Source organism: Panthera uncia (assembly GCF_023721935.1).
Source record: "Panthera uncia isolate 11264 chromosome C1 unlocalized genomic scaffold, Puncia_PCG_1.0 HiC_scaffold_4, whole genome shotgun sequence".
Classification (NCBI taxonomy): domain Eukaryota; kingdom Metazoa; phylum Chordata; class Mammalia; order Carnivora; family Felidae; genus Panthera; species Panthera uncia.
The window spans coordinates 28,023,894-28,036,503 of NW_026057585.1; the positions used below are offsets into that span (position 1 = coordinate 28,023,894).

General features: G+C 37.3%; 1 protein-coding gene across 4 annotated transcripts in view; it reads right to left on the reverse strand.

The window, feature by feature from the left end:
* Positions 1 to 12,610, reverse strand: part of BTBD8 (BTB domain containing 8) — a 116,829-nt gene that overhangs the window by 79,559 nt on the left and 24,660 nt on the right. For 2 of the 4 annotated variants that reach the window (XM_049618421.1, XM_049618419.1), the window contains exons 3-4: positions 12,162 to 12,382; positions 9,139 to 9,277 (exon numbers count right to left, since the gene is read on the reverse strand). In XM_049618421.1, the coding sequence (XP_049474378.1) occupies positions 9,139 to 9,277; positions 12,162 to 12,382 (360 nt within the window). Of the gene's footprint in view, positions 1 to 9,138; positions 9,278 to 12,161; positions 12,383 to 12,610 lie in introns of those variants that run through there. The other 2 variants (XM_049618420.1, XM_049618422.1) reach the window with 2 other exon arrangements.

The following is a 12,610-nucleotide window of genomic DNA, read 5'->3' on the forward strand; positions in this document are numbered from 1 at the left end:
AATCATCAAGACAGTATGGTACTGGCACAAGAACAGACACTCAGATCAGTGGAACAGAATAGAGAACCCAGAAATGGACCCACAAATGTATGGCCAACTAATCTTTGACAAAGCAGGAATGAATATCCAATGGAATAAAGACAGTCTCTTCAGCAAGTGGTGATGGGAAAACTGGACAGCGACATGTAGAAGAATGAACCTGGACCACTTTCTTACACCATACACAAAAATAAACTCAAAATGGATGAAAGACCTCAATGTAAGACAGGAAGCCATCAAAATCCTCAAGGAGAAAGCAGGCAAAAACCTCTTTGATCTTGGCCACAGCAACTTCTTACTCAACACATCTCCAGAGGCAAGGGAAACAAAAGCAAAAATGATCTACTGGGACCTCATCAAAATAAAAAGCTTTTGTACAGTGAAGGAAACAATCAGCAAAACTAAAAGGTAACCGACAGAATGGGAGAAGATATTTACAAATGACATATCAGATAAAGGGTAAGTATCCAAAATCTATAAAGAACTTATCAAACTCAACACCAAAAAACAAATAATCCAGTGAAGAAATGGGCAAAAGACATGAATAGACACTTCTCCAAGGAAGACATCCAGATGGCCAACAGGCACATGAAAAAATGCTCAACATCACTCATCATCAGGGAAATACAAATCAAAACCACAATGAGACACCACCTTACACCTGTCAGAATGGCTAGCATTAACAACTCAGGCAACAACAGATGTTGGCGAGGATGCAGAGAAAGACGATCTCTTTTGCATTGTTGGTGGGAATGCAAGCTGGTGCAGCCACTCTGGAAAACAGTATGGAGGTTCCTCAAAAAACTAAAAATAGAACTACTCTACGACCCAGCAATTGCACTACTAGGCATTTATCCATGGGATACAGGTATGCTGTTTTGAAGGGACACATGCACCCCCATGTTTATAGCAGCACTATCAACAATAGCCAAAGTATGAAGAGCCAAAATGTCCATCGGTGGATGAATGGATAAAGAAAATGTGGTATATATATACAATGGAGTATTACTCAGCAATCAAAAAGAATGAAATCTTGCCATTTGCAACTAAATGGATGGAACTGGAGGGTATTATGCTAAGTGAAATTAGTCAGTCAGAGAAAGACAAAAATGATATGACTTCACTCATATGAGGACTTTAAGAGACAAAACACATGAACATAACGGACGGGAAACAATATAAAAACAGGGAGGGGGACAAAACATAAGAGACTCATAAATATGGAGAACAAACTGAGGGTTACGGGAGAGGTTATGAAAGGGGGGATGGGCTAAATGGGTAAGGGGCATTAAGGAATCTCCTCCTGAAATCACTGTTTCACTATATGCTAACTAATTTGGATGTAAATTTTAAAAAATAAAAAATGAAATTTTAAAAAAGATGAAAAAAAAACTAAATGGGGAAAAAAAAAAAAGAATGGTGATCTTTGACTGTGTAAGTAACCTATGGCTCCAGTAGAGTACTCTGTATTCTGTAGTACATGGGTGCCAAGGCCACTTTGTCACAGGCTGTTCCCTGCAAATGACTGAGCACATCAGGGACACAAAACAGGCCTATTTCAGAGAGACAGGGCCTTTTCTGATGGGTGATTATGGCCTCGGAACTTTCTAACAGTCTGCCGACTTTCCCTAGAACTGCACCACAGCCTAAGCCATTCCTACCCATGCTTCCATCTTTCCCCTTCTCCTTCCCTCAGGTTCAGATCAACACAACAGTTTAACAGCTCCTCCAGTCACCTCTGGATTCCTTCCCACATTCTCTCATGTGCATTTACCTAATAAATTTCTTGCAAGTCTAACCTCAATCCTCATGTCTGCTTCTCAGAAGACTTGAATTAACACAGCATGCTATTTCCATTTAAGTAAGATTAAATGCATCTGAGACTTACACAATTGGCCTGACTTTAGGATAGAAACTTAGAAAACATTCCTACTTAATTAGGATACAAGCCTCCGTTTCAAAACTAATGCTGTAGATGGCATGGTGTATTAAAAATCCTTGCCAGATTTTTCACTTTCCAAAAAACATGCCGAAAACCATTTTCTCCTTTTGATTAAATTTAATCTCAACTGACAAGGCTGCTTCTGGCTCTGTCAAGATGCCCTAAATTCCCCCTTGCTCTTGCTTTAGTACACTGCTTGCTATTCAATACTTCCTGATGTTAGCTGAACTAGATTCACTACTCCAGGCATTATAGTGGCCTGGATTACTCAGAGAAGCTCTAAAGAAGGACTTTTTTTGACTACAACTTTTTTTTTTTTTTTTTTTTTTTTTTTTTAAAGTAATCTTGCTCCAAGAACACTTTCTAAACTTTTAACTCTACCAAACTAGATAAAGGTTAAGCCCAGGGTAGTGAATCCAAACATTCTGGAGTTGTCAATATTACCTAGTGCACTTCTTTGCAAACATTTTAGAAAACATAAACTATAAAAAAGCCTTCTCTTGAGACATCCATTTTAACATCCACTGACTACAGCTTTCATAGGATTAGGCTTTCCTAAGTTAAAAAATGATTTGTAGGGGCGCCTGGGTGGCGCAGTCGGTTAAGCGTCCGACTTCAGCCAGGTCATGATCTCGCGGTCCGTGAGTTCGAGCCCCGCGTCAGGCTCCGGGCTGATGGCTCGGAGCCTGGAGCCTGTTTCCGATTCTGTGTCTCCCTCTCTCTCTGCCCCTCCCCCATTCATGCTCTGTCTCTCTTTGTCCCAAAAATAAAAATTAAAAAAAAAACGTTGAAAAAAAAAAAAAAGAAAAAAAAATGATTTGTAAGGTATAACGGATGCCCTATTATCCAACAAAATTAGGACTAATAGTTGTTTGGTTAATCAAAAAATAAAGAGGATTTTAAAAATTACTTGTATATATCATAATCATTTTGTTGTAACTTAAATATGGAAAAAGTATAGCATAGGAAATACAGACAATGATACTATAATAACTGTGTATAGGGACAGTGGTAACTACACTCATCATGGTGAGCATTACATAATGTATAAGTTGTTGAGTCACTATGTTATGCACTTGAAATTAATATAATATTACATGTCAACTACAATAAAAAAAATCTTTTTACTGAGTGTTAAAACAACTCCAGAAATTCCAAATTATATGGGTAGAAGTAAGCTAAAAAACTTCTATATTCTTCAAGGAGAGAATACCACCAACCACTTGATAATGACTCTGACTTCTTGCAGGAAATTAGCAGTCTCAAAAAAACTCTTTACCCCTAACACTGAACAATCCTTCCTCCTCTGAAACTCTCCAAACTGTCTGCTTGCTCGCTTACAGCCAACCAATCACTGACAAAAGTACCTGAAGACCAGTTAGAACATCTCTCCCACTTCCAAAAACCACATTTTAATAAAACACCTGCCAATTACTTAAAAAAATACATATGAATTCATTCACAAATCTTTCACTGTAAGGTCATTCCCTCTTTTCTTTAATGTGAGTTCACTGACTAGAACCTTTTATTTCTTGCAAAAACTATACGTACACACACCCATAATTTCTAATTCAAACTTCTTTAAGGTGAAGATGATGAGCACTTTGGTGGCTCAGTCGGTTAAGTGTCCGACTCTTGATTTTGGCTCAGGTCATAATCTGTGGGCTCATGAGTTTGAGCCCCGTGTCAGGCTCTGTGCTGTTAGTGTAGATAGCCCCTCTCTGCCCCTTCCCCTCTCTCAAAATTAGTAAATGAACCTCAAAAAAAAAAAAAAGTGAAGAATAAAATCTAAAACTTCTGTGAAGCAACTCAAGTATAGAATCATTTTAGATTTTCCTAACTTCCCCTCAAATTTTATATTGCTCACCTATATTAAATTCAACAGCAACTTTTAAAGCATCTCTCCTTTACTGGATCTTTCCATTCACTTTAGTTTTCACTGGAACAATAACTCTTTTCATCTTCATGTATCATTGGTTTATTTTGTTAAGTTATGCCATGAAAATAATTAAGTTCAAATGGCATTAAATAGATTTGGGAACAACCCAAGTGACTCCTGGAAGACACAAACTCAGTGATAGGAACAGAAAAGGAGAAGCATACTAGAGAATAGCCTCTTACACCTGACAGTCCGCCCACTGTGCTACTAGCACGTTCTATAAAGAATATCTGAAGAGCAGTTTTAGTCAAGTGTGGTTAAGGAGCTTACTGCAGGTGGTTTGTTTTCTTTCAGGCACCCAGAGCCTTTCGCTTTGGTTCCCTACTGCAACCTCCCTCAAAAGCCTGTGGCACCAAGGAATTTTATCTCTTTTCCCTCTACTGTTTGCACATCAAACGCCCCAAGTGGACAAGGTTGACCATTTATCACTAACAAAGTAATTAATATTAAGATGTTAGTGACTCATTTTATTGCATGGTAATTTGGAATTTTATTATAATTATTTCATTAAAGGCTCCTGGCAATCTGAACAAGACAGGGGATGGCAAACTTTTTCTGTAAAGGGACAGGTAAAAAATATCAGATATAAGTATCAGGCATTACAGGTTACTGTTGCATATGGTTCTTTGTCTTTGGTTGTTTTATATAAAAAGAGAGCAGTGACCAGATCTGAGCCATGGTTTGCCAACCTCCACTATAAGATAAGGTACAATAGGCAACAATGTGTCCCCCTTCCAGGTACCTAATACACATCTGTAGCAACTAACATTTACTGAAAGCTTAGTGTGCCAGCTATTGGGCTAAGTGTTTTGTGTATATCACCTGATTCAATCATCACAGCCATTCTATGCTATAATGACTGTTATTATTCTTTTCACAGATAAAGAAATTGAGACTTGAAGACATTAAGTAACTTCCCAACCATTCTGTAAATGGGGGAGTCAGAATCTAAACACCGAAAGACTGACTTCTGAATATACACACTTCTGAAAAATACACACTTCTGAAAAAGCTTTCATGTGAACATATAACTAATACATACCTATGGCACAAACTAGAACACTGACCCGATTCAGTGCTAATTTGCTAAATATTCAGGAAAAAAATTTTTAAAGGGAGAATTGAACACTTTAAATCAATGAATGAAAGTCTAATGGTATAATATCAGGCACTGAGAAGAAAGGTATTTTGGAAATGGTATCAGATCTAGAGTGTCAAAGCTAAAATCAGGACCCACTGCCAAACTTTTTCAATAAAGCAGCACAAGGAAATCTTAATTATGGAACACAGAAGTGCAACAAACAGACTATCTTAAAAATGTAACAGGTTTGGGGTGCCTGGCTGGCTCAGTCAGTAGAAGGTGCAACTCTTTTTTTTTTTTTTTATGTTTATTTATATTTGAGAGAGACAGAGCGTGAACAGGTGAGGGGCAGAAGGAGAGAGAGAGACAGAGACAGAGACAGAATCTGAAGCAGGCTCCAGGCTCTGAACTGCCGGCACAGAGCCTGACATGGGGCTTGAACCCATGAACCATGAGATCATGACCTGAGCGAAGTCAGGGGCTTAACCAACTGAGTCACCCAGGTGCCCAGAGGGTGCAACTCTTGATCTTAGGATTGTAAGTTTGAGTCCCACGATGGGTATAGAGATTATTTAAAAATAAAATCTTAAAAAAAAATTGTAACATTCAACTTTTCTCAGAAAATGCTACAATAATAAATAATGCCATAACATAGGAGATCGGCAATAGATTGGATCAGGAACAAACTTAGGGGTAGGCTGAAGATGACAGAAGGAAATACAAGAAGACAGAAATGTACAATTCATCTAGTAATTGAGAGCAATTTGGGCAGGGAAGTAATGTTACAGAGGTCTACAAAAGAGGATAAAGTGTAGTAGTGTCCCAGGAAGCAATATTCAGGAAAGGAGTAACATAACAAACAGGATCAATGAACTCTAATGGGTACTCCTTTTATTATATATAACCTCCCTCCTCTCAAAAAGAACTCTCTTCAGTTCTCCTTTGAGTAGAAGTATTGGAAATAACAAGGACAAATGTGTGTGAAGAGTGAAGAGGATGCTTCAAAGGGCAAAAGACCTATGTAGATGGAGAAGAATACGGTAAATGTGACTTTTCCTGGAGGCCTATTGCTGTTCCACCATTCCTTGGATTGGGGGGAAATGCAAGTGATCCAAACCATGTTTCTCTGCTTGTCCCACATAAGTAAAGTGCATACAAGCTGTTGCTACCATCTCCACAAAAGCTTGTATCAAAGGCCTATTGCCTGGATGAGAAAAGCAAATACCCATACAGTACTTTAAAGTAATTTAATCCTCATAATCACCTTGTGAGATGAATACTTTAAGAAACTCCATGTTTGATGAGGATGGTGAAGCACAGAATGGTTAAATGCCCAAATTCACATAGCTAAAAGATAGTAGAGCTAGAATTCAAACCCACAAAGGTTCTACACACAGTTCACACACTCTTAAACACTCTGTTATAAAATGACTTCTTTGGCTTAATTGTGCCACCCCAAGCAAGTGAATGGCATAAGACTGTCTTGAAGCATTGCTATGAAGAGCTCCAGGCACTAAGCTGGGGATCAAAATAAAGACTGGACAGAGCAACTAGCAACTTGGAGAGATAATCTTGGAAGAACCAGATATCAGGGATGTTTTTGAGGGAGGACCTTGACCATGAGGGAAAGACAGGGACTCAAGAAAAGAAGAAACTACCTCATTACCACATCAATTTGGACATATTAAACTAGCAAACTAAACTGTTATAAAGACCTAATGAGAATGTAATTCTGATAATAAATCCTGGTATTTGTGAGTACTTGCCTGATATTTTAATATATCAGTACATATAAATTAAAAATTAAAACGGCCATATCACAAATGGATTTTTAGTCACACCACTAAGATAAATGCTGACATTGATTAGCTAGAACAAGAAGTTATTCAGAAAGTTCTGATGTTGGGCTTTAGACTACATGATATGAATATGTGTCTTCTGAACTACTGACATAATATTCCTTAAACTGAATAATAAAATTATTATGTACTAAACAGAGAGTTGTTCAAGTTTGGACTAGAATGGCAATCTTGAGATTGAGAATTTGCCACTGTAACTCACATAAGTGTGCTAACAACAAAGTAGGAAAACTAAAGCCAGATCTTCTTAGAACATATGCTCAGGAAGTTGCCTTTCTAGGGAGTATATATTTTTATTGCTTGGTGAACAAAATAAACCAGAAATGTGAGCAAGAACTCTCCTGGAATACAAACCTAATATTCTGGATCCAGTTCCTAAAACATAGTTCACTGTCAAGCAGCACACAGAGACCAAATATAAACACTGTTTGAGGATATATTGCAAATGATCACAAGGTCTTGCTTTCCCTGTATGAGAGCAATAACCTTAGGGCTCTATAAATAAAACTTTGGTAGAATGTCCATGTGGTTTCAAGAAAAACCTGAACACATCGGGGCGCCTGGGTGGCTCAGTCGGTTAAGCGACTGACTTCGGCTCAGGTCATGATCTCACGGTTTGTGAGTTCGAGCCCCACGTTGGGCTCTGTGCTGACAGCTTGGAGCCTGGAGCCTGCTTCGGATTCTGTGTCTCCCTCTCTCTCTCTCTGCCCTTCCCCCACGCATGCTCTGTCTTTCTCTGTCTAGAAATAAACATTAAAAAAAAATTAAAAAAAAAAAAAGAAAAACCTAAACATATAATTAATCTTTAAAATAAAATTGCATTGCTTCCCTTCACCAAAAAGAAAGACACAAACACACACATGTACACACACACACACACACACAATTTGGGAAATATATATACATGATATGGAAAATATTAATAAATCTGTATTGGGGCACCTGGGTGGCTCAGATGATGAAGCATCTGACTCTTGGTTTTGGGCCAGGTCATGATCTTACGGTTTGTGAGTCCGAGCCTTCTGTTGGGCTCTATGCTGATAGCATGGAGCCTGCTTGGGATTCCTTCCCTCTCTCTCTCTCTCTCTTTCCCCCTATTTGTCCCCCACTCACGTTTGCTTTCTCTCTCTCAAAATAAACATTTAAAAGTATATATAATACTCTGCATTTTACTATGTATAATGCAGATTTCATAAAAATTTGAAAAAATGTGCATATGTAGTTCTTATAATTACAAAATACATGTTCCCAAGAGAAAAGTTCAAATTTTGAATGGTAAACAGTCTGATAAAAACTGGTAATCCTAGAGTTTAGCAATGTACTCCTGTCAATTAACTGGCAAAGCCAATATGATTTTTAAGAGCACAAACATCACTACTGGCGGCATGGCGGATTCTTATAATCTGAACCCATTGCTAATTTCATCAAGAATGTGAACCCTTGAACCTAGAAGACTGCTTCTTGCCACTACTAATAGTCTGGTTCTTTCTCTTCAGAACCAGAATAACTTATCAACATTCTATTTGAAACACAAAGAGAGGGAGAAAAAAGAGACCGGGTTCCTCAGTTTTCTGGTTCTGTTTCTAGTCCCTTTGAGGTCCATCTGTACTTCTTTCCCTTGAATTCCAAAAGAAAATCTGTATTTCTTATTAAAATTTGTTATTCTTTTCAGCAGATTTTAGTTACTTGCAAAAAAGAGTAGGCTTTAATTTGAAATCCAAAAGCCTAGAATGTCTAAGCAACCCAATTGTAAAGCACAATAATGGTTTTTAAAAAGTACATTGAAATATTAAACCTCCTAATCAACACTATTCATAAGAATATCTATTCTAAATCAAAGACTTCGAGCCAAAATGCATCCAGAGAAAATACATGTCATTCATGTAGAAGTAATCATTCTCAATACTATAATGCCTGTGAAATTAAAAACTGCATTTAATTACATTTTCTGTGACAGTGGCTTTCAAACCTATTTTAGGCAACAGAGTATTTTTTCCTAATGAAATCTTAGGTTCATGTCCAACGCAAAGCAGACATCTGTTCTGGCTGAAGCACGCACACATATCTGGGTGGGGCGATGCATGCCTGTGTGAGCCTCAGGCAGAATACCCTGCCTAATGTCCAACTTCCTTCCCTGTCAAAGGCCCCCTGCGGCATCACCATGAAACCCCTTTTACTTTTGTGAATAAGAGCTTGAAAACCACTGTGCTAGAGACAGCCACCCTTTTAATCTTCACTTTCACAACCAACACACCAAATCAATCACATGCCTATTTACCTGTGAGCTTTAAAATTTTTTCCATCAACATAAATATCAATATCTGGGCAACAATGTTTCACGTATAGTTTCAATAAATCTTCTCCTAATTCAGATGCAGGATCCAAGTCATAATTATCTTTAAAAGAGAAAAACAAAACTAAAAAATAGTTTATTATAAATATACAAAAATTTTGTGTTTTAATATTAACCTAATGTTTCTCCCCATAATTATCTTGATTAGCTACTAAGAGAGAACAACAGTAACTGAAATACTGAACTGGTAAATTCAAAATAAAACAATTTAAAAATCATCTATATCTTATTTTGAAATATAAACTTCAACTTATATTTAAATACAAACATATCTTTTAATGTAGGTACATATTTAAATGTACATAATATTATACAAAACTATACACCAAAATTGAAGCCACTTTATGAACTCTTAAGATGCTAGAATATTTTCCAATTTTGATATCCTTTTTCACTACCTAATTCCTTCCTACTCTTGTTCATGAATTTTTGGTGAGAATGACATTTAAACCAACAGATTCTCAACTGGAAGCAATGGGATTTGTTCAGCACTTAAGAAAATAAGTATTTTAAAAAGTATCTCTACTTCAAAAGATTCATCATTCAGAAAGTGAGGAGTGAAATGTAAAACATGTTTACATTTTAAGAAATTACTACACTATATATCATAGCTATATCAATCCAGAAACTTTAGTCAGTACATCTGCTGAGGATCTGTCATTGGGGACAGATTCCCACTAACCAAATTACAAATTTATAAATTTATATACTTATAAGCCAGAACGTCATTATTGGTCCTATACCAAAAGACAGCCAGAATCCAACCACAACTCAGTATCTCCATAGCTACCACTGCAGTCCAAGCCACCATCACCTCGCACCTAGATTTCTGCAATAACTTCCCAACACATCTCCCACTCTTGACTCCCACAGTCTATTTTTGACAAAGCATTTAGAGGCATGTTTTAAAATGCAATTCAAATCCTGATCCATACCAGTTCAAAACCTTATGGCTCTGTCCTTTTTTTTTTTTTACAGTAAAAGCCAAAGTCTTACAATGGCTTACCAGGCCCCACAACATCTGGCTCCTCACTATGCAGGTGGTTGGGGACTAGTCCGAGCTCTCTCATCCTGGAGGGCAACAGCTGCCCAATGCAGGCTGACGGGGTGCATACTGTGCACCTGACTCTTATCTGCATAACAGTATAACCCTTAGTGTCAGAATTGAATTGTTGGATACCCAGTTGATACTGGATAATTGGTTGGTGTGGAGAAAAAAACACCCACATTTTGGTGTCAGAAGTGGTGCCAAGAAAAAAAAAACCACAATCACTGAAACCCAAAACTCAATGTTCCTCAAGCTGAAGTCATCGTTCCACTCTATCTTAATCTTCCTCTGCTTATACTCCATAAGCCTGCCAAATAGTACCACCCAAACTCTCTAAAATGGCTTATAAGGAGGGGCGCCTGGATGGCTCAGTCAGTTAAGCGTCTGACTTCAGCTCAGGTCATGATCTCACAGTCCGTGAGTTTGAGCCCTATATCAGACTCTGTGCTGACAGCTCAGATCCTGCAACCTGCTTGGGATTCTGTGTCTCCCTCTCTCTCTCTGCACCTCTCCTGCTCACACTCTGTCTGTCTCTCTTTCTCTCAAAAATAAATAAACATTAAAAAAATGGTTTATAAGGAAAGTGACTACTAGTCTTGGTTTGCCTGGGACAATCCCAGTTAATGCCTGTTGCCCCAGAGTAATTATAAACTGCAATAATAACTTTGCACTCTTTCAAAAGTATCCAAATTTGGACAATAAGAAATAAGGTCATCCTTTACATAAGGTTTTCAGTGATCTGGCTTCTGCTTGTATCTCCAGGTTCATCTCTTACTGTGACCATTCTTGTCCCCTCTTCCATCCCGGTCCTACAACAAACTACTACCAGTCTTCAAAATTTGCTCTGTGCCTGGGGTCGTTCTGCCTCTAATAGGCAGGTCATGTTTTTTCCTTTGCCTGTAGTACTTCTCCCCTAAACTCTTTAGCCTGGCTAACTCCTGTTTTTTTCCACTGAGATTCAACTCAGATATCACTCCTTTCTATCTCTCCGTCTTCATCTCTAACTCTATATGCAGAGGAGGATGGGCAGATCTGCCAGAAACCTATGAAAGTCTCCTAATTTTGGTGTTCCTCTCTTGTGGTGCAATGCCACTGCATGTGCAAGGTAACATCAGGTCACATAACCTTGTGGGGCCTGGGGGTTGGGAACTGGCACTAAGACACTACGTAAGTAATAAACAGTCAATTTTGTGATCCAGAGATTTCAAGGTTCCTGTTAGAATATCTATTACTATATCAGTATCATTTATACTTTTATCTATCTGTACCTATTCCTGTGCCCTTAACATCCTCCTTCTGCCAATTCACAATAGTTCACAAACTATAACCCTTCTGACACTCACCTCCACAAACTAAAGTTATTTTTCAAGGACAAACACCATATTTACTATACTATTTATGTATTTCTTAACATGTGTAAAACTGTATCATTTTTATTAGATTCCTATCTTTTTAAAACATAGCACAACAAAATTTTCAGTAATTTTTTTGTCATGATAAAATATAATGGTGATTTTTATGCTGCATATTGTTTTTAAATAGTGCCTGTATTGTGTTATAACAGAACTGACTCTATAGTCTGCTAAAGCTTTCATTGGTATAGATAAGAATAAGGATGGTGACGTGGGGGTTTAAGAGGAGAATTGTGAATTATATGTGTATTTATTCAGATTAATACCATCTCCAATTGTTTGGGAAAACTAGGAGTTTCACTTACCCATAAAAAATTTACTTTCAGTTACTTTTATTACATCTACTTTCATTCTACCTTTATTTCACCTCCTATAAAAAAGAGATCAGTAGAATTGATTTTTGAAATATGTTTTCTCCAACTGTATCAGAATATAATTACTTTCACAGCTATACAATTTTTATAAAAATCCACCAAAAAATAGCTCACCAGTAGAAATTAAATTATGTACTCCAACATCGACATCCTCTGGAACTTCATGCTTCTGAAGAGAACAATCAGATGACTCTACAGATGATCTTCCATCGTTGTCAGTGCAGATTCCAAAGCTGAAGTCACATTTCTTTTGTGGCACTCCCCTCACCACTATCTTTTTCCTAACAATTTCTTCTTCATAGTTTCTTATGTTTCTGTCTGATGAATATACAACCCTAAAAGAATATGTAAAGTATTACTAAAAATGTTAGTGATTCTTAAAAGCTAGTTTACCAAGCACTGCCTTCATATAAAACAACGACATAATTTTATAACTATTTTTATCTGGGCTAACTGGAAAAAAGATCAATCTCAAAGAGCAGAAAGTTTTAAAAGTAGTCTATAAAATATTTTAATGTTCAGAATATATAATACCATCAAACTAGACGACCCAGATGAAATGG